Source organism: Tympanuchus pallidicinctus, unplaced genomic scaffold, assembly GCF_026119805.1.
Source record: "Tympanuchus pallidicinctus isolate F22 unplaced genomic scaffold, pur_lepc_1.0 scaffold1, whole genome shotgun sequence".
Taxonomy (NCBI): domain Eukaryota; kingdom Metazoa; phylum Chordata; class Aves; order Galliformes; family Phasianidae; genus Tympanuchus; species Tympanuchus pallidicinctus.
Genome location: NW_026294618.1, coordinates 44,601,590 through 44,618,947, shown reverse-complemented (window position 1 = coordinate 44,618,947; position 17,358 = coordinate 44,601,590). Strand labels below are relative to the sequence as shown.

The 17,358-nt window shown below is 44.0% G+C and overlaps 1 protein-coding gene across 1 annotated transcript; it reads right to left on the bottom strand.

Moving 5' to 3' along the window:
* Positions 1–325: 325 nt before the first annotated feature.
* CCN6 (cellular communication network factor 6) lies at positions 326–8,878 on the bottom strand. The gene is made up of 5 exons (XM_052678754.1): positions 8,741–8,878; positions 5,299–5,590; positions 4,689–4,928; positions 1,553–1,746; positions 326–649 (listed from the first exon to the last, which is right to left on the bottom strand). The coding sequence occupies exons 1-5, from the start codon at positions 8,789–8,791 to the stop codon at positions 368–370; spliced, it is 1,059 nt and encodes a 352-aa protein (XP_052534714.1). The 5' UTR covers positions 8,792–8,878; the 3' UTR covers positions 326–367.
* Between the last annotated feature and the right edge of the window lie 8,480 nt (positions 8,879–17,358).

Here is a 17,358-nt window from a genome sequence, read left to right as displayed (position 1 = left end):
TTTGTTTGTTTGTTTGTTTGCTTTTGTATAGATTAGTCAGAGCATCTGTGAATCTAAATGTATTTGTCTTGTTGGACAAGGTGTTATGGTAGGTTACCAAGCAGTCTCACTGTGCTTTCTTGAATTACAAGGAGTTCTCCTTTTGACAGTAGTGTTACACAATTCTTGAGAATGTATTTCCATATACTGCAACAGTTAAGTTTAAAAGGATACCTTCTTACGTGGATTTTTCAAATGTGTTTTTTTAAATGAATATTTACATTTATAGTTTGACTACAAACATTGCTGGGGTGACAGATAATGCTGATTCTTCAGGATGTGAATGTGCTTGTCACCCTTGCAGCACGTTACAGTCAGTGGTGTTAATTCATAAAATTTTGAGTTCAGAAAATATATCTCCTGGATCACTGCAAATCCTCTGGCATACACAAGATGTTATCCACATCATCTTCCACTTGAAGAAGCCTTCATTGGGGCACTCGAACTGGAGAGTGATCATTTTGGACTTATTAGGTACGCAGCACCTCTTGTCCATACATACCCCACAGAAAGTTAACTTGTAGCTTTGTGTAGTTGAACATCCAGAGAAAAATAGTTTCTCTGCTCTAGGGAACTGGAATGTTGGTTGGCATGTTTTTCCTTTTGGAATCTGTAAAACAACAACAAAAAAAAAGCTTATGTTTTTACACATGGAAAACAGACCATGAAAAAAAAACTTGTGATGTTTACATAGAAATATGTTGAAAATTACGCCTACTAAAAGCTGTCTTATTTTTCTTTCAGTAAACAAATAAAAATATTTTGGTTGGCCAAGCAGCATGACAGCACTTCGAAATTATACATCTGTAGCTTACTATTAAGAGTTGGCAACTAAAGGTAGAAAAAGGAGAAGTGTTGTTTTATGACTTAAAAGTATTTACTAACACATCCATTTTTCCATTACTTCTGGCATTTTTGTTTTCTACTACCAAGTCATTTTACAGAGGTTGCTCTAACAGTAATGCCTCCTATTTATTTCCTTGGAAACTGCAAGAGATGCAAGGAGTAAAATAACACTATATGACAGGAAATTCTCAGCTACAAAACAGTGTTTTCCAGCATAGTCAGCACCATTGGCCATGCATTTTTACCAGTAATGAAGAAGAACCTGCATGCCACGCTCATGAAAACCTGCAGCCTGTGGAGGTGGCCCACAGTTACCAGTGATGAAACATACCACCCACTCTGCTGATGCCTCACTGCTCTCACTTCCCCTGTTTGGTTTCCGTAAGCGTTCAGCAAGCATTGATGAATGTCAGTGGGTGCCACTTCTCCCCATGGAGGAATTCAGTGACACACACCTTTGCTTCATGTGCACTTATGTATCAGGTGCCTTTGTTTCAGACTGCCCTTCTGCTGCCTTCAGTCATACAGCAACAAAGCATAATGGAATATTGACGGGAAGGTTCAACTTCTACTCCCATACCACCAACATCTTTCTCTGATGATGTGGGCCTACATAATCAAATTGGAAGCGTTAATTTTGGAGCAGCCCTCATTTATGAGAAGATACCTTTATTGTCTTCAGGATATTGGTCAGACAAGGCTGGATGAAGCATAATCTCTTCTCTTTTTTCATTTCACACTTCCTGTTTTCATTGGTCACTCTGCTGGATATACCAATGCCACAGGTTCTGGAACACGGTGTCCAAGGAGTTGCCTGCACCAGACACTTTTTCTTTAAAACTAGTGGTAAGGTTCTGTAAGCTAAAGCAGCAATATATTACTTACGCAGCAGAATAACCCCAAAAGGATTAACTGAATATAAAAAGGATAAGCGTTAGGCTTCTGCTCATGCAAGTAAATCTAAAGATGAGGCCTTAAAAAGTTATTTAGACGTCTTAGCGCTGAGCTGCCTTTAAAATTTATTGACACTCGTATCCTAGCAAAGGCTATAAAACTGCATGTGCTGTATGGCCCTTCTGTTTAATATGAAGAAAATAGTGTGTGAAGAGTTACCTGTGGAATTTTTATAAAATGGCCAGAGTGGAAGAATCGTTGATTATTTAAGGCTAAATACAGTTCAAATAGGAGAGTGATGTAACCATTAGTCCCAATTTCTGCTAGACACTGTGAAGACCAGGTTTTGTTTAAGAAAAAAAAAATTGTGTAGAAATTCTTGGTGTCTGTGGAATCTGCATTTAGATGACATCTGCATGTTAGATGACTGGCAGAATTACAAGGATACCTGGAAAGTAGACATCAGTTTTAAGATCTCTTTGCAATAAGCAGATTAAAAGCCTGTCCCAGATCTGCAGTAAATAAAGGGAAGCTTAATGTTTGCTTATACTTCATACATTTTCGAAGTATAACCTCTGCACATCCCTAAATATCTAAGTTAGGTCAAAGTTGGACAAGGAAATCCAGAAAACATTAAGAGCAATGAAGAGAAATCTAGCACTTGTTATCCATGCTAGCAAGGGAATAAATAAATTAATTAATTAAAACTTTAAAATATATCTATATATATATATATATATCTCCATGTAGATATTAGCCTATTGAGCCATTGATGCAGTTGATGCACAAATTTGCATGGTAATTTGCTTTGCTGTACTGGAAAAGGGAAGGGGGAAGACCTCATTTTGAAGCAAAATTTCAAGGAGATTTCTTCAGAGGAAGATAGGGTGAGGAAGAAGTTTATTATAAACACTTATTTTGGGTTTTTTTTGCACATTTGCCATTTCTCATTTTAACTTTATCTACTATTTCCAAATACTCTCATTGGCCCAAAGAGTCGCTGGGCATTGTCTCCCCATGCTCCTACCTAATGTGGGTCAGATGTTTTGATTACCATTGTTGTCAATGCGTGTCCCTCTCTGGTCGGATTAGTAACGCTCTCTAGAAATGCACTACATTTGAAATTGGTTGCCTTTACTGAGTGTGGTTTTACTCACTGCATCACATAGATTTCTCTACAAGGTCTCTGACACTAGGTATTATAATTTTGCAACAAAGATGTGCTTCCTTTTTCATTTTTGCAAACTTGTATAACCGCTGTTAACATTTTAGAAATTGTCCAAACTGAACTGATTGTATCTTCAGTCTGTTTATCTGCAGATTGGCTCATGTGCTCCTTCAGTATTTGGGGATTTTTTTGATAAGCATTTTTGGTAAGCTTTGTGATCCCTTTTTATTGTATTGATCCATGTTGATGATTCAGGCCATCATTTCCCCATAATTTAAGTTGCCACCAAATAAGCAGCTCGGCTTTCTGGTACCCATATTAGTTGAAATGAGGATGTATTTTGTAATGTAAATATGCACATGCAAAAGGAAGGAGAGAACAGAAGGCCTGAGGGGAGGATCCAGACATAGGGAAGGGCCGGGAAAGCTGCTTCTGTCAGTGGTCCTTTCCCAAAGTAAATGAGAGTACTGCAGCAGAACAGGAACAAGGTTGAAGGGAGGATCAGCTGACCATAGCAGAACTGCGTGGATAAAATGTGTGGTTTTGATCACACTGCATAGAGAAGAAATTGGAGGGAAGGTTGTCCTCACAGTGAGTGAAGTTTTGTGAGTTGAGGAAAGCTGCTAAGGCAGTCTATAATTTCCTGCTTTCCACTTGAAAATGGAGCCTGCAATGTTTTAATCTGTGTCTTGAAAACCAAGATTCCCTACCACCACAAAGGGAGAGAAAACAAGAAAATTCCTGGGCTGCTAAATGGCTGTCCATCAGCAGCCCTAATAAGGCAGATCTGACAAGCAGTGAAATTCTGCAGAAAGATGGGCTAAAGGTAGCAGTGGGTATTCCCTATCAACAGAAGAAAAAAGGCTTCTCATGTGCACTGGGACCTGGGGGTGTTGGTTGATGCTCAGCTGAACACAAGCCAACAGTGTGCCCAGGTGGCCAAGAGGGCCAACGGCATCCTGGCCTGCACTAGAAATAGCATGGCCAGCAGGAGCAGGGAGGTGATCATCCCCCTGTACTCAGCACTGGTGAGGCCACACCTCGAGTACTGTGTGCAGTTTTGGGCCCCTCACTACAAGAAAGACATTGAGGCCCTGGAACGTGTCCAGAGAAGGGCAACGAAACTGGTGAGGGGTCTGGAGCACAAGTCTTATGAGGAGCAGCTGAGGGAGCTGGGATTGTTCAGTCTGGAGAAGAGGAGGCTCAGGGGAGACCTCATTGCACTCTACAACCTCCTGAAGGGAGGTTGTGGTGCAAAAGGGTCTGGCCTCTTCTTCCAGGCAAATAGTAGGACCCGAGGAAACGGCCAGAAGTTATACCAGAGGAGGTTTAGGTTGGATATTAGGAGAAACTTTTTCTCTCAAAGGGTGGTCAGGCACTGGAATGGCTGCCCAGGGAGGTGGTGGAGTCGCCGTCCCTGGCAGTGTCCAAGAGGCGCCTGGATGAGGAGCTACGAGATATGATTTAGTAGCTTGTGGTACTAATAGGAATGAGAGGATGGTTGGACTAGATGATCTTGCAGGTCATTTCCAACCTTGTGATTCTGTGTAATCTGTGAGTTTAGAGAAAAGAATCTGTGACTTGAAAGTAAAAGGGGTAATTGGGACAGAGCAGACACCCTGGTAAGGGCCATGATGGAGAACAGGAGTAGCCAGCATGCAGTCATCCTAGCTGCTGCAGCAAGGACACTGAAGGGGGCAAGGCTCGTGCTCAGAGTTGTTACCAGCATAGCAGGGCACACCTGACATCCGCCTGTAGTTGATTGATTGAAGGTGCTTCTGTCCTGGGCCACACACCCTCTGTCCAGTCTTCTTCCTACCCGTGCCACTGGAGCAGGGACTTGATGCTAATTTTGGTGTGAATACAGGAGTACATCCAATTGCACCACTGATACACAGGCACTTGTAAAGTGGGTTAGGCTGGAAAGTCTGCCCATTGAGATAGTAAATGCCATTGAGCTCACACCCTACAGCAACCAGATCTGCAAATGGTAAACGAAAGTTACTAACACAGTGGGAGCACTGGATTCTTGCTCACTAAGTGCTTGATGCAATCATCCTTTCCTCCATTCTTAGCTTCAAATTCTTCCCAGCCCATGCACAATTTTGTTTGACCTCAATGATAACTACAGCTGTCCTGCTTTAAATTAGCCTTGTAACATATCAGCAAATAGCAAACTTATGCACAGTGAGCTGGTAGGCAGAAAGCATAAAGACAGTCCCTGCCCCGTTCTCAGATTCCCCAACCAGTGTGCGTTTGTACAAATCACACAGCACAGAGCTGCACGGCTCCATCAAGCCGGGCTCCCACCCTCCTGGATTTGCAGAATAGAACGTGAAAGAACGACTTACATGCACACACGCCTGTTTCATACCTAGGCTCATCCTGCGAGTAGTCGCAGTAGAGACCCTTGTGGGGATCACAGATGTCCACCTCGTTGCAGACTTCTCCAGCCTGCTTGGCGCAGGCCTTGCAGCAGCCACAGCCGTCTTTCAGCAGGCTCACCCCGGGGCTGCAGGTGGGCACTGGTGGGCACTGGCAGGGCCAGTGGCACAGCTCGGTGCGTGGCTGAGCCTCGCTGCTCTCTGGACGTTTTTCACCAGGCCTCGGCTGTGAGCGGTGGGCTTGCGCCCTGCAGAGAAACTTACATACAGTGGGATGGTTTGAGAGCTGCGTGTTCTCTGCATGGCTGGTACAGCATAAAATAAAGCTCCTAAGGTCACAGGATCCAGAAAAGTCAGAAGCTACAAGACTTTGGTACGGGGAACCAGTTCCAACTGAGCATGGCCTACTGCAGGTTTGGAACACCGCTCGTTGGTCATTTCTTCGTTAGGACAAAGCCCATAGCAGACAAAGTAAGGAAAAAGCATTTTAAAACCAAAAGTAGATCTATTTTAATTAGTCCTTCCTACAAGCCTTATATCAAATTAACTACCTTCCGACTCACCCCACTACTCAGCAGCCAACCTTTTGTGACACTTCTGATGGCCAAAGCTTTTGGAAATAGGGAACATTCAGAGGGTTACTTTGGCTCAAAGCAACACTTCAGGTGTTTTGAAAGGACTATTATATTACTTTCAAGTTCTTTTGTGCTAGCTGCAACAACTGCATCCTGTGACTAATTAAGGGAGGCTGGTAATTGTACTGAGCTTAACAGGTAACTTTCTAAACGAATAACTACTTGGATTAATAAGTGTTCCTTAGGCCTAGAGCTTACTCTGCAAAAATGGAGCTCTGAAAGAGGTTTACCTAAGCAGCAGGAAGTCAAGATCTAGTCAGAATTTGCAGTTTCCACATTCTGTCTCAAGAGTTTGCATCTAAAAATGTCCTTGATAGTTCTTGACTTATTTATTTATCTTTCTGAGGCGCTGGGGAAGATTAAGTCTGCACAGTATGAAAGGATGTATTTGAGATAGGTATTCTGTACGTTTTTATGGAGGATTACATCTCAAACATGCCAGTTTAGATCTTAGCAGCAGGTATTTCCATGCTGAGTTTCAGCAGAAATGCAGGCTGTGACACTGCTGTTCAGCAAGGAAGGACATGTGGGGAATGGAGGCATAGGCAGTGCTGGCATGTAAGTGGAGTGTATCCTAGGAGCTGCTCTGGCCTAACAGCTCATGCTACTCAAAAAGCAGGAGAGAAAGATGAGACCTAGGCCCTCATCACCTACCTGTACCACCATCCAACACTGCAGGGGGTTGAAATCAGATGATCTTTAAGGTCCCTTCTAATCTAAGCAATACTATGGTAAAGAAAAGGAGGATGTTTTGTATTTTTCAGGGCACATGCAGTCCCAGCTATCCATTTCTCTCCATCCCTCTAGCTGTAGGGCACCCCTGGCAGAAGGGAGGGGCTGCAGTGCTGGTTGGGCTTTCAGGTCTGCTCTCAACCTCTGCAGAACTCAACATTTCATGTGACATGTCACATGAAAGCTTTTGCAGCATAATTGAGCTGGCCTAATTGCATGGTGCATTAAATGACCTTTTAAAAGGCTCTTCTTTCTACCATTAGTTTCCATTTTTTTATGGTCATTTGAAATTATACTTATGTTATCTTAATCCACACTTACTAATGAAACTCCAAAGTAGTAGTTTTCAAGTCCCTTTGGCTGTCTGATTTTTAAGATACATATTAATTCAGAAATGCAGTTCATGCATTAAATGAATAATGATCTCTCATCTTGCATTCCACTGAGAAGGCAGAAGATAGTTTCATAAATGTAGTATTTTGCTAACCATTAATCATTTGCTGATAAAGGATTTCTTCTAGCCCTTTTTCTCTAAGTGCAGCAATAATACAGAAACAAGTAATTTCAGTTTACTGTTTTTCAAGAACCTAAGCTTTTCTCTAAAGCATAGCATTAATTTGATGAACGCGTGCATAGGAGCATTAAAGGCTGTTAAGGGCTTGTTCTGGGAACGCTACGTGGAAAAAAAGGTGTTCCCATAAATTTCACAGTATTCAGGAAGGTCTGGTTGCTTTAGGAAATTCACTTTCTTGCTGCTCAATGGGTTTTTCTTCTTTTTAAGCAAAGTATTATTATTATGAGTTTGGCCCTGTGCCAACAATATGAGCGTATGTGGTTTAAATCAGGCATCTCATTTCAAAATGGGTACGTGTAGCAGGAAATGACCTGTGTGCTTCATCCAGTAAGTTTAATTTGTACTACAAATTAAAACGTGCTTAACACCTACGGAATTCTATCTAAGCAAGTGTTTTCTCTTTCCCTTTTTAGGAACAGATGTCAGCTGAGAGGTGTAAGACTTCAGAGTTGCCCCATAAGAAATCAGCACTGGATAAGAACCTGTACATTTTAACTTCAGAATTAGAGAATAGCTTGGTCTGCCTGAACAATCTTCAAAAATGTTATGTCATGATGGAAATTCTGCTTATCAAATTTACAGGCCTGATATTTTCTAATTCTTGTATCCCAAAGCTTCTCTACAAAGCTATCCACATCACGTAAGCCCACTGTGTATTTTTACTGATCCTATGCACAGATCAGAAAATGAGACCATTGTATAGCAGCCCTTCATATGCTGTTGCTTGTTTTCGTGTGTTTTAAGGATTGAACAAGGTGTGTATGGCATAAATAAATAGCAAAAGTAGGCAACGTTTTATTACTAATGTTCAGTTATATCAAGCTAGCTTTAAGTATTCTGAAAGTTAGCAGAGTCAGACAGTCTCTTGGAAATTTTCCATTTGGAAGTCATCTTGATCATAGAGGAGAAATACGCTGAGTACAGGTAGCGTGTATTTTCAAAATGAAGTAAATAATGAAATTGGCCCTTGACACAGATCTCTTCAGCAATAGTTATCATTTAATATTTTCTCATAACAGACACAACATAACCCAGCCTAGATGAGTTTCTAAAATGCAGAACTATCTGAAAACAAAACTTACTGGATGTGTATACGTAGATGTATGTGGAACATGAGCATGGACAAGATGTTTACTTCCCTACACTGTATCAAATAACCATTTGTGCTTACATTGTGAAAAAAGAAAAGAAAGGGGGAAAAAAACGCATGGTCACTGAGCTTCCCTAACACTTCGTTTCCTGAAAGATTCATATTAATATACAGGATAGAGAGGAAAAAATACCAAGATCAGGACAGATGCCATAAATAAGCTACACACAAAATTTTTTCAGGAGTAGGGAATGTCTCCTTATTCCTTAGGAGTAATTTGCTTCTCTGAAATTTATTTTGTTGTTAAGCAAATAAAAACTTTAAACTCAGACAGGGTGAGGAATGGAGAAATCTTTTTCTCCTATTTAATGAACTTACCTGCTGGGTGCAGGGGATGATGAAGATAGTGGGAAAAAGGAGCCACCGCATGTTCCCGCACACTCAGAAGTGGAACTGGGAGATAGGGAGCAGGCTGGGCTGTGTCAGAGCGAGCACTGTGCACAAAGCTCTCCTCTGTCTCCCTTGCCAGCCCGGCTTTCCTCAGCACATGCACGAACACATAGACACATTCACACTTGGAATTCTCCACTTCACGCAGATCCAGCTTCACACTAAATCTTCCAACCTATCTTCTTTCCTCCGTCCCATGCTGGGGTCCAGCTTTTCACACCCTGCTTGTTGCCATCCAGCTGCTTCAGCAGATCCTTCCTGACTAAACTGAGGTCGGGTGGGGTGACAGCTGATTCTTGAAACCTTCCTGCTGGAGATGTAGTGTTATTTTTGACTTGTATTCAAGACCATGTTGCAGGAATTTCTGAAATTTGAAGGGCAGAGCCCAAAATACCTGTATTTGTTGAGGTGAAGAAAGCAATGTTTCTCAATGTTTCTCTAGTGTGTTGTGCCTAGCAGAATCATAACATAAAAATTAATACCCTTGATACAAGCTTTCCAAATAGGAAAAGAGAGAGATGCTATGGTGTGTTATAGTGCTGGTACACACTTCACACTGTTTCTTTCCTAATGTTTTCTCCTTGAAGCGCACAACCTGTCCTACTGCCATGGCACCCTGCTGGAATGCCCTGCTAGACCTTCTAGCTCCCCAGCTTTCCTCTCCTCAGTGCTGCTGAATTGATGTGCTTGACTTTTAAGCTAACAGCTCAGTTTGTCGGTTGTGCTTTCCATGCAATGCTTATATATGTAGAACCTAGGTTTCTCTTACTCTCAGAAATCTCTTCTGTATTGTTTTGTAGCATTATCTAGGTTGGAAAAGACCTTCAAGATCAAGTTCAGTCATCAAGCTGACCTACTGAACCTCATCACCAAACCATGTTCCTTAGTGCCACTTAGCATGTCAGAGCACATCTTATTTTATAGGACTGGTGGATAGCTGAGGTGGGAGGGGACCCAGGAGTCATCGGGCATCTTGTCTAGCCTGTGCTCCAGCAGCGTGAGCTCTGAGGACACTCTTCCCACTTTCCAGCTTGGGAGAAGTGGGAAGTGTTGGGTTGTGCGTTATCCTGCCAGGACCACAGGGAGCACAGCATTCATTGGGAATGTGTTGTTCCTTGTTGCATCCTAGGAATGAAACACATGGCCAGTGCTGAGCTGGGAATATCTGCAGGAGCTGGCAAAGAGTGGTCTGTGGTGGTGACAGTTCCTGGTCTTGGTAAGCAAGAGATATATTCATATAGGATTACCCATCTGGGTTTTTTTTTTCTGGTTTATGAGGCTGGAATTCACTTGGAGTGCGGTACCTTTAAGATAAGAGTGAGACTAAGATTGATCTTTTTGAATTTGAGATTCATGTTTTCCTTTATTAGTGTAAGTAAGCTGAGAGAACCTGATGGGTTTGAGGGGTAGGAGGAAAATTCCACACTGGGGAAAGTGGGATGGTATTAAAATGTGACTGTAAGCATCTGGGTGGCTTCCCACTTGTGTGCAAAGCAGCCTGCATGCTGCTTCAGCCCAGGCAGGGCTGGCTGGAAGGGCAGCACTCCTGCTAGCAGCACCAAGCTCTCTGAGGAGCACCATGCCCTCCTTGCCTCTTCCCAGAGCAGCCACATCAATCAGGCTGGGCTGCCCAAGCCTGCAGGATGTGCAGCACGAATTGTGGATGAGAAGGAGCCACACGCAGACAGCAGCACTGACCCCTTTGCATCAAAAACACACCAGCGCTTTGCTTAGCACTGGAGTCTGTGTCTCCCTTAGTCCTGGCTCTGATTTAAATAAATAAGGGGTTTGTGCCCTTTTGCTCTCCTGCAGATCTTCAGCAATCTCCCACAACTTCAGATTTAATGTCCTCAAGGCTGAGTCCAGACCCAGCAGAGGTTTATCTGTATGCATCCTGCTTGCCAAACCTCCCTTGCAGATCTGATTACAGAAAGCATCATTCATTTTCTGAAATAAACCTGCTCTTTTGTCTGGTGCCATTCTAGTACTACCCTGATGGAAAATGTAATTTGATTTTATATTCAGTAATCTCTGCATATAGCACGCGTTGTGAAATATGCCATGTAAATCCATTGTCTTAAGAAGCAGAGATGGAAAAGGAAGGAATTCAAACCCATAAATGATTATAACTGTTTTCTATAGCAAAATGCCGTCTCAGACAAAATGCCATATATGTTCACTGCTGATATTACTATAGGCTGGGATTTTCACTGCTTCTGTGGGGCTCAGTAGAGCCCTTGTGACAGCACCCAGCAAAACCAAGGCTGGGCTTGGCTGTTTCACATAAATGAGTGCCAGTCCTGGAGTCCATTTGTCATGTACCAGTGCTACAAAAAGACTCTTCTGTTTCACTCAGTACAACCTGCTGTGTCTGTTCAAAGACAGATGAGTAAAAAGAAACAAGCACATTGTATGACAGCATATTGCCCTTGGCTCACCTGAAGCATTTTCTTACATGTAGTTCGGAAATGCTGCCTCCTCCAAAACAGCTGTGCAGGCAGTGCCATGCCTCCTGAGAGCTGTCCTTGTGGCAGTGGGGCTGCACTGCACACACCTCCCCCCTGGCAGTGAGACTGTGCCCGTTCTGTGTGCAACACTGGGATCCCCTGCAGAGGAATGGAAATGCTCTACGCAAGGGTAGCTCTGATATGTTCCTTGCTGTGTGCTCCTACTTCAGCTCTCATCCACTTCCAAAATGATTTATTGTGCTTCTCAGAGCCAAAACATGGGACCCAATTGATCAAAATGTTTAGCCATTGATTTAAGATGTCTACAGCCCATTTTCAAAACTGGCTTATGCAGATGGGTGTCTTTATCCTGTTGCCTTCTAATGAGCCTCAGATTAAGAAATGATGTAATAAAGTGTATCTTTTCCTACAGATGCATCTCTGAAAAGTTTTGTCTTTCCAAGGCTATTGACCGTGTGAAAAACAGAAATTCTCTGAACTGCTTAAGTTTAATATCTGTCAGCAAACGCAGGCTTAGCTCTCCCATTAGCTGACCTTTCAAAAATACAGTGCACATTGAGCAAGACTGTCCTGCACTCAGCCCAGCTGTGGGCTGATTCTGCGCAGCCCGTCTGGAGAGCCACAGGCTACAAAACACAGCTCAGGGAGAGCAAATGGAGTAAAAATGAAGATCAACTGGGGACCTACCAGACAAAGCAAAGAAGTGTAACCACACTGCACTAACCCGTTACGTGCTGAAATCGGCTGGTTCTACCTATAAAGTAGTGGCTCTGCTTTCTCTTTTTAATTTGATATTGAATTATCGGTGCCAGAATAAACACGGATGAACTGAAATTGCGTGATCCAGTCCCCAGCACTGTGCAGAGCATTCCCTGCTATGTGCTGGGGGAGAAGTGTTGTCACCATGCATGTTGGGACGTGGTGGCCAACCTCACATACCAGGAGATGCGTGAGCTGTTGCAGAGCCTAGGTAACTCTCAGAGAGTTTCTACTGTCAGATATAGGTGTCTTGCTCCAATTTGTAGGAAGGAGAGGAGGTTGCAATAGGAAGAAAGAGTAAAGCAGCTTCCCAAGCTTCTCTGCTTTGCACACGTAGCTTGTGTGCCAACTAGAAACATTCCTGATGGAAACGAAAACAAGGTCCCAGCCAAAATCCTACTCAAGGCCTCCTTGAGGTGAGAGCATGGAAGAGACACAGGAAAAGGACTGTATTTTCTCCCAAAACACCCACTGGGGATTTTTTTTCTATTTTATTTCCAGTTGGTATTATTATTATTTTGAGAAACATCTCAACTAAATATTGGTGTATTCCACTGCTATCTCCAGATTTACTTTGGCTCCAAATCACCTGAAAGACAAACTCAGCTCATCATTCTGTGGGGAAAGTGTCTGAAAGCCTCTGTAGAGATACCTGTAAATTGTTGGGTTTTTTTCATGCCAAGTGCCTGTCACAGGGGGGAGAATTCCCCACAGTGAATTTCTCAAAAGCAGCAGAAACATGGGAGTTGGCAGCAGGAAGCATGAAGAGCGAGTGCTGGGCAGGCACATCCAATCTGAGCACGGGCTCTCAGAAATGGCAGCAGCCCATCTATCTTCTGGCTTCACATAGACGGTGTAAGAAAGGGCATGAGGAAGTGAGTTCCCACCCCGGTCCTCAGACTGTGTCTCTCGGGCTCTGTAGATCAGTATCCAAGGGAAAAAAATTCCTTTCCTCCTTATTGCAGAAGTATGGAAAATAGTGTGGAATTCCTTTATTTTACCATTTAAGAATCTCACTACAGATTGCGCATATGAAAGAGTGCGAGAAATCATGGGAAACTCTGATTAAACAGCCACATTTGGCTTATTTTCAGTTTCCTTTAGAATATCAAACCAAAAATGTCCAAGCAAAATCCCACACCAGCTCAACATCTCCAGGGGGCTTGCAAGCTTGCTGGGCTTACGAGAAAATGTTGCCACATGGTGCTGGGATGGCCACCTCGGCAATTCAGCCTCATAGTTGCCCTTTCTTCTTCAAGCCTATAGCAGAATTCCATGTAAATTACTCGGGAAATGAAAACCACCACCTCCACCACGCAGCTGTGACCATTCACTTCACCCAGTGCTCCATCCACCCCTCACCACAGAGCCAAGAGAGGAGAAGCAGCAGCGGGGTCAGCTGGGGGCGGCCCTCTGGGAGAGGGAAAAAGGAGGAGGCAGGAATGGTGAAGGCAAAAGGCTCCTCAGTGAGCTCAGATTCAGAAATGCCCACACAAACCAGTGAGTAATGCCTCCAAGACCCATGGCTCTCACTTCTGCTTTGCAGAAAGGACTGTTAAAGAACCACCTTAAATTCACAGAAGTGCTCTATCTTGTATTAGGTACTGTCCTGCCATCTGTCAGACTTCTTAATTAAACCCTTGTTTAGTATAATGGAAAAATTAACAAAAAAATACCAACCAACAAAAAAAAAAAAAAAAAAAAAAAAACAGTGACAGCAGTTGCTTGTTTTTTTGTTTCAGATATTTGTTTACTTTGCTACAGTAGTTCAGCAGTCTGGGTAATCCACAGCCCCATCCAGACATCCTTGAGACATAAATATTTACCAGAGGATGAACTACAGCACAATATAGGGAGGGAGGTGGCAGGTCTCTGCCTTTTGGGTTGAGATTCCCCTGGATGTCCTCCAACACTGGCAGCTCCCAATGAGCTGGAACTCATCCATCTCAGTGGGGGGGCAGCAGGCTTTTCCTCAGTGCAGCTCCTCTGAGCAGTAGGACACTTCTTCCTCAGGAGGAGATGAATCACATCTCAGCATACCTCCATGCCTTTTTCTCTCTGCTGACCATAGAGGCAGCAAAGGATAACATCTGGTCAGAGAAGGGCACCTTTCATTGCCTGGGGTGACAATTGGCCAAACGCTGCACCTGGCCACCTTTGCAGTGGGCAGCCAAGTGCAGTGCACAGCTCAGCAGATTCCTCAGGTGATTTCCCATTCCCATCTGGCCTTGCTTCCTGCACTTCTGTGACATGGGTGGTTGGGGCCGTCCCACCATCTGGGTGTCCTGGCAGATTGCCTTTAGCTCCTAAGTTGGTGTGAGGGTCAATCAAAGGGAATGTTCAGGCCTCAGAAATGTATGGATTATCATTGTTCTGATAAAGCTGGTATATTCAAAGTGGGGAGCTTGTCCTCTTCTTACAGTCTGCTTGTCAGCTTGCAGAGTGCTGCTCTTTTTGCTATGTCAGAACACAGGCAAATCTCCTATCTGAAGCCAACAGGCAGCTAAAGGAAGCCACCACAGGCTGACCATGTGTTCTGTTATCTCTATAAAAATATCAGAATAGCTCACAGCCGGTCTGCACCTGGAAAGGTTGTCTTAGTTTGAGATGTTCATCTCCATGAAGACCTCATGTGAAATGTCGCAGGGAACCTGCTCCTGCCCTACCTGCAGCTGGAGCCTGACAACAGTGATGGAGAAAGCAGGCAAAACTGCTTCCCTGAGCCACATCTGTGATTCAGGGCAAGGTCCAGCATGAAGGGAGACAGCCTGGGGTGCACACACATGGATGAGTGATGCTGGCTGGTGCCCAGCTATGACATTAGCAAGATAGTGACATTAAGTGAAGCACAGAGTGCACTCCAGCCTCTTGCCATGGGCAAGGACACTGCCTTGGACATATCCCAGGAATGTGCACTGGGTGTGGAGCGCTAATACTCAACTACCAACTAAAGTTTCTTTAGATCTAATGGAAACAGATAACATTAAAACATCCAGCTGGGATCCTACAAACAGCAAGGCCATGGCAGCACAGAGCTTGGCCCACTGGAGATGCCCACTTGCTTTTCCAAAGGCAGCAAATGCTTTGGAGCATCTCATGGTCCTTCCTGAACACAGACTCACCCCACTCTCTTTAGGCATCAACTTGAGACCCAAAACCACCTCAGAAAAGGGGTAAAACCATGGTGCAAGAGTTTCACTGGGGTCAGAAACTTGTGCAAGCTTGGTGTGACACATAAGCAAGCCACCACCAAGGGAACACAGCTGCTGTTGGCTAGAGCTATCCCCTCCTACAGATGGCTGTCACAGATGTCGCTGCTGCCATCAAAATGACCTGGTCGTAATTCTCTTTCATTTCTTTCTTTCTGACAGGAGAAATTGCTGCACTTGGAAAGAAAACAGCTTTTATTGCAGTTCTGAATGTCAGTGCTGCTCTGAAACATCTAGGAAAAAAGCACACAGAGTTCAGGAGAATAAACAGCGCTGTGTACCAGTTGTTAGTGTGTTCATCATGCCTTAGGAGCACCTGATGTCTGAATGAAATAAAGAGGACAGCTGGGAGAATTGGCCTCTGGGACCCCTGTCCTTGCTTCTTTATACACTGCAGGACAAGCTTCCACCTACAGAGTGGCTGTGCACAACAGCTGTTGGCTATGCACGTAGTTCCAATCCTAAGTACCTGCAAGGCTGCAGCCTGACCTAGCAAGAACATAAAATTGGAGAAAAGTAGTCAAATAGCAGAGGAATTCAACCTTGATTAGATAAAATTGAATCTGAAGCACGCAGCAGCATCACAATGCATGTATGATCAGTAACTTCTGACCTGGTAAGAGAAACATGGGAGCAGTTGTTAAGCGCTCAGACAGGTTGAGTCCTGTCAGATGTGATGGTGCAGGGAATGTAACTGTTCCCAGCTCCCTCCATATGCATCCAGCTGTGCAGTGATGAACACAGGAAGAATGGGGCAATCCCTCCTGGTCTGTGCCATGAAGCATGAGCCATAACTTAAAACCTTTGATGCTCCTACACGTGAACATAGCCTCTCCCAGACCTTTTTGTTGAGCCAGACAGTCCCAGAGCCATTGACACTGGCATATTAACTTCTCTCTGAAGGTGTCTGAGGCATTTACTTTTTTAGTGGAATTTGTTGCAAAAACATAATAGCAAAAAAGCCTTAGTAACAAAAAGCTCCTTCAGATGTTCCCTGCTTCCCAGCAGTTAATTGCTGAAATATCTCATAGGACAGCCCCACTACCTCTTGTCCCTCTTGTCATCCCCATGAGCCTTGACACCAGCAGCACACCTGCAGAGGAGCCACAACCTGCTTCCCAGGTTTGGATATTTCAGAATTGCAGGGCTACTGTTCTTCAGGTAGACTACCCTTGTTTGAAATTGGAGGATGAAAGAAAAATTGGCGCTTTTTGTCATATCTCTGGGTTTTGTTTGTTTGTTTTTAACTTTTAAAGGTTGAGGGGATCTTTTTTTGCTGGGCTGGGAGATGCCTGTGGTGCACATCTAGCAAAGGAAAAACAAGGAGAGGTACTGAACCAGCCAAAGGGAGGCTGTGTGGTGATAGCTTCCCACTAGCCTTGGCCATTGGTCACCAGGACTGTGGCTTGAGTGTTATTGTCACTGTCTCCTGGCTTTGTGCAGGCTTTTGTGGGTGATGACCTTGGTGAGGCTGGCAGGACACTGCAAGGCCATGGGCATGGTAGCAGCACTGTGAAACAAGAGGGTAATTCGGGCTGAATGTAGCATTAGGAGGCAGAGGCCATGTTTTGCAGTTCCCACTGTGTCCTGCTAAGATCTCACACACCACAGAAACTGTTATTTCTATAGCAAACTGTTATTTTGGCAGAAGGTAGAGATTCTGGTAGGAGACAGCAGAGAATCACTGCCCCACATCCAATCAAGTCCATCACAGCCAACAGTTCTCACTGCTCGACTGGTTAATGCTGGTTGGAAGAGCCAAACAGCACTGCAGATGATACAGGCACTGATTATCATGAGAAAAAAGCTGAGCAAGCACAAAGGTGGCTTTGTTGTGCTCTTCTCAGATGGCTGCAGCTCAGAGGCAGCCCCTGAAGGTTCCTTTTTATAGCATCAATCACTCCAAACAGCAACTACAAATTTGGATCAGAATAAGGGAGATCTTGTGCAAAAAGGACTCTTCCAGAAGTGGCTCTGCTCTGCATTGTGCTGCCAAATGAGAGTCAGCAAGTAGGAGAGGAAAAGGTAGAAGTGACAAAGGGGTACATTGCCCTCCTACCCCAAAGCACTGCAGATTCAGCATCAGGACTCACAGAGGGACATATTTGCA

What these genes read in the sequence shown, in the direction of transcription:
- CCN6 (XM_052678754.1), bottom strand. Translation starts at nt 8,791, where the DNA reads ATGCGGTGGCTCCTTTTTCCCACTATCTTCATCATCCCCTGCACCCAG. An exon ending in TCATCCCCTGCACCCAGCAG is followed by an intron (nt 5,591 to 8,740) that starts GTAAGTTCATTA and finishes ACTGTATGTAAG; the next exon opens with TTTCTCTGCAGGGCGCAAGC. An exon ending in ATATCCTGAAGACAATAAAG is followed by an intron (nt 650 to 1,552) that starts GTATCTTCTCAT and finishes GTTGTTTTACAG; the next exon opens with ATTCCAAAAGGAAAAACATG.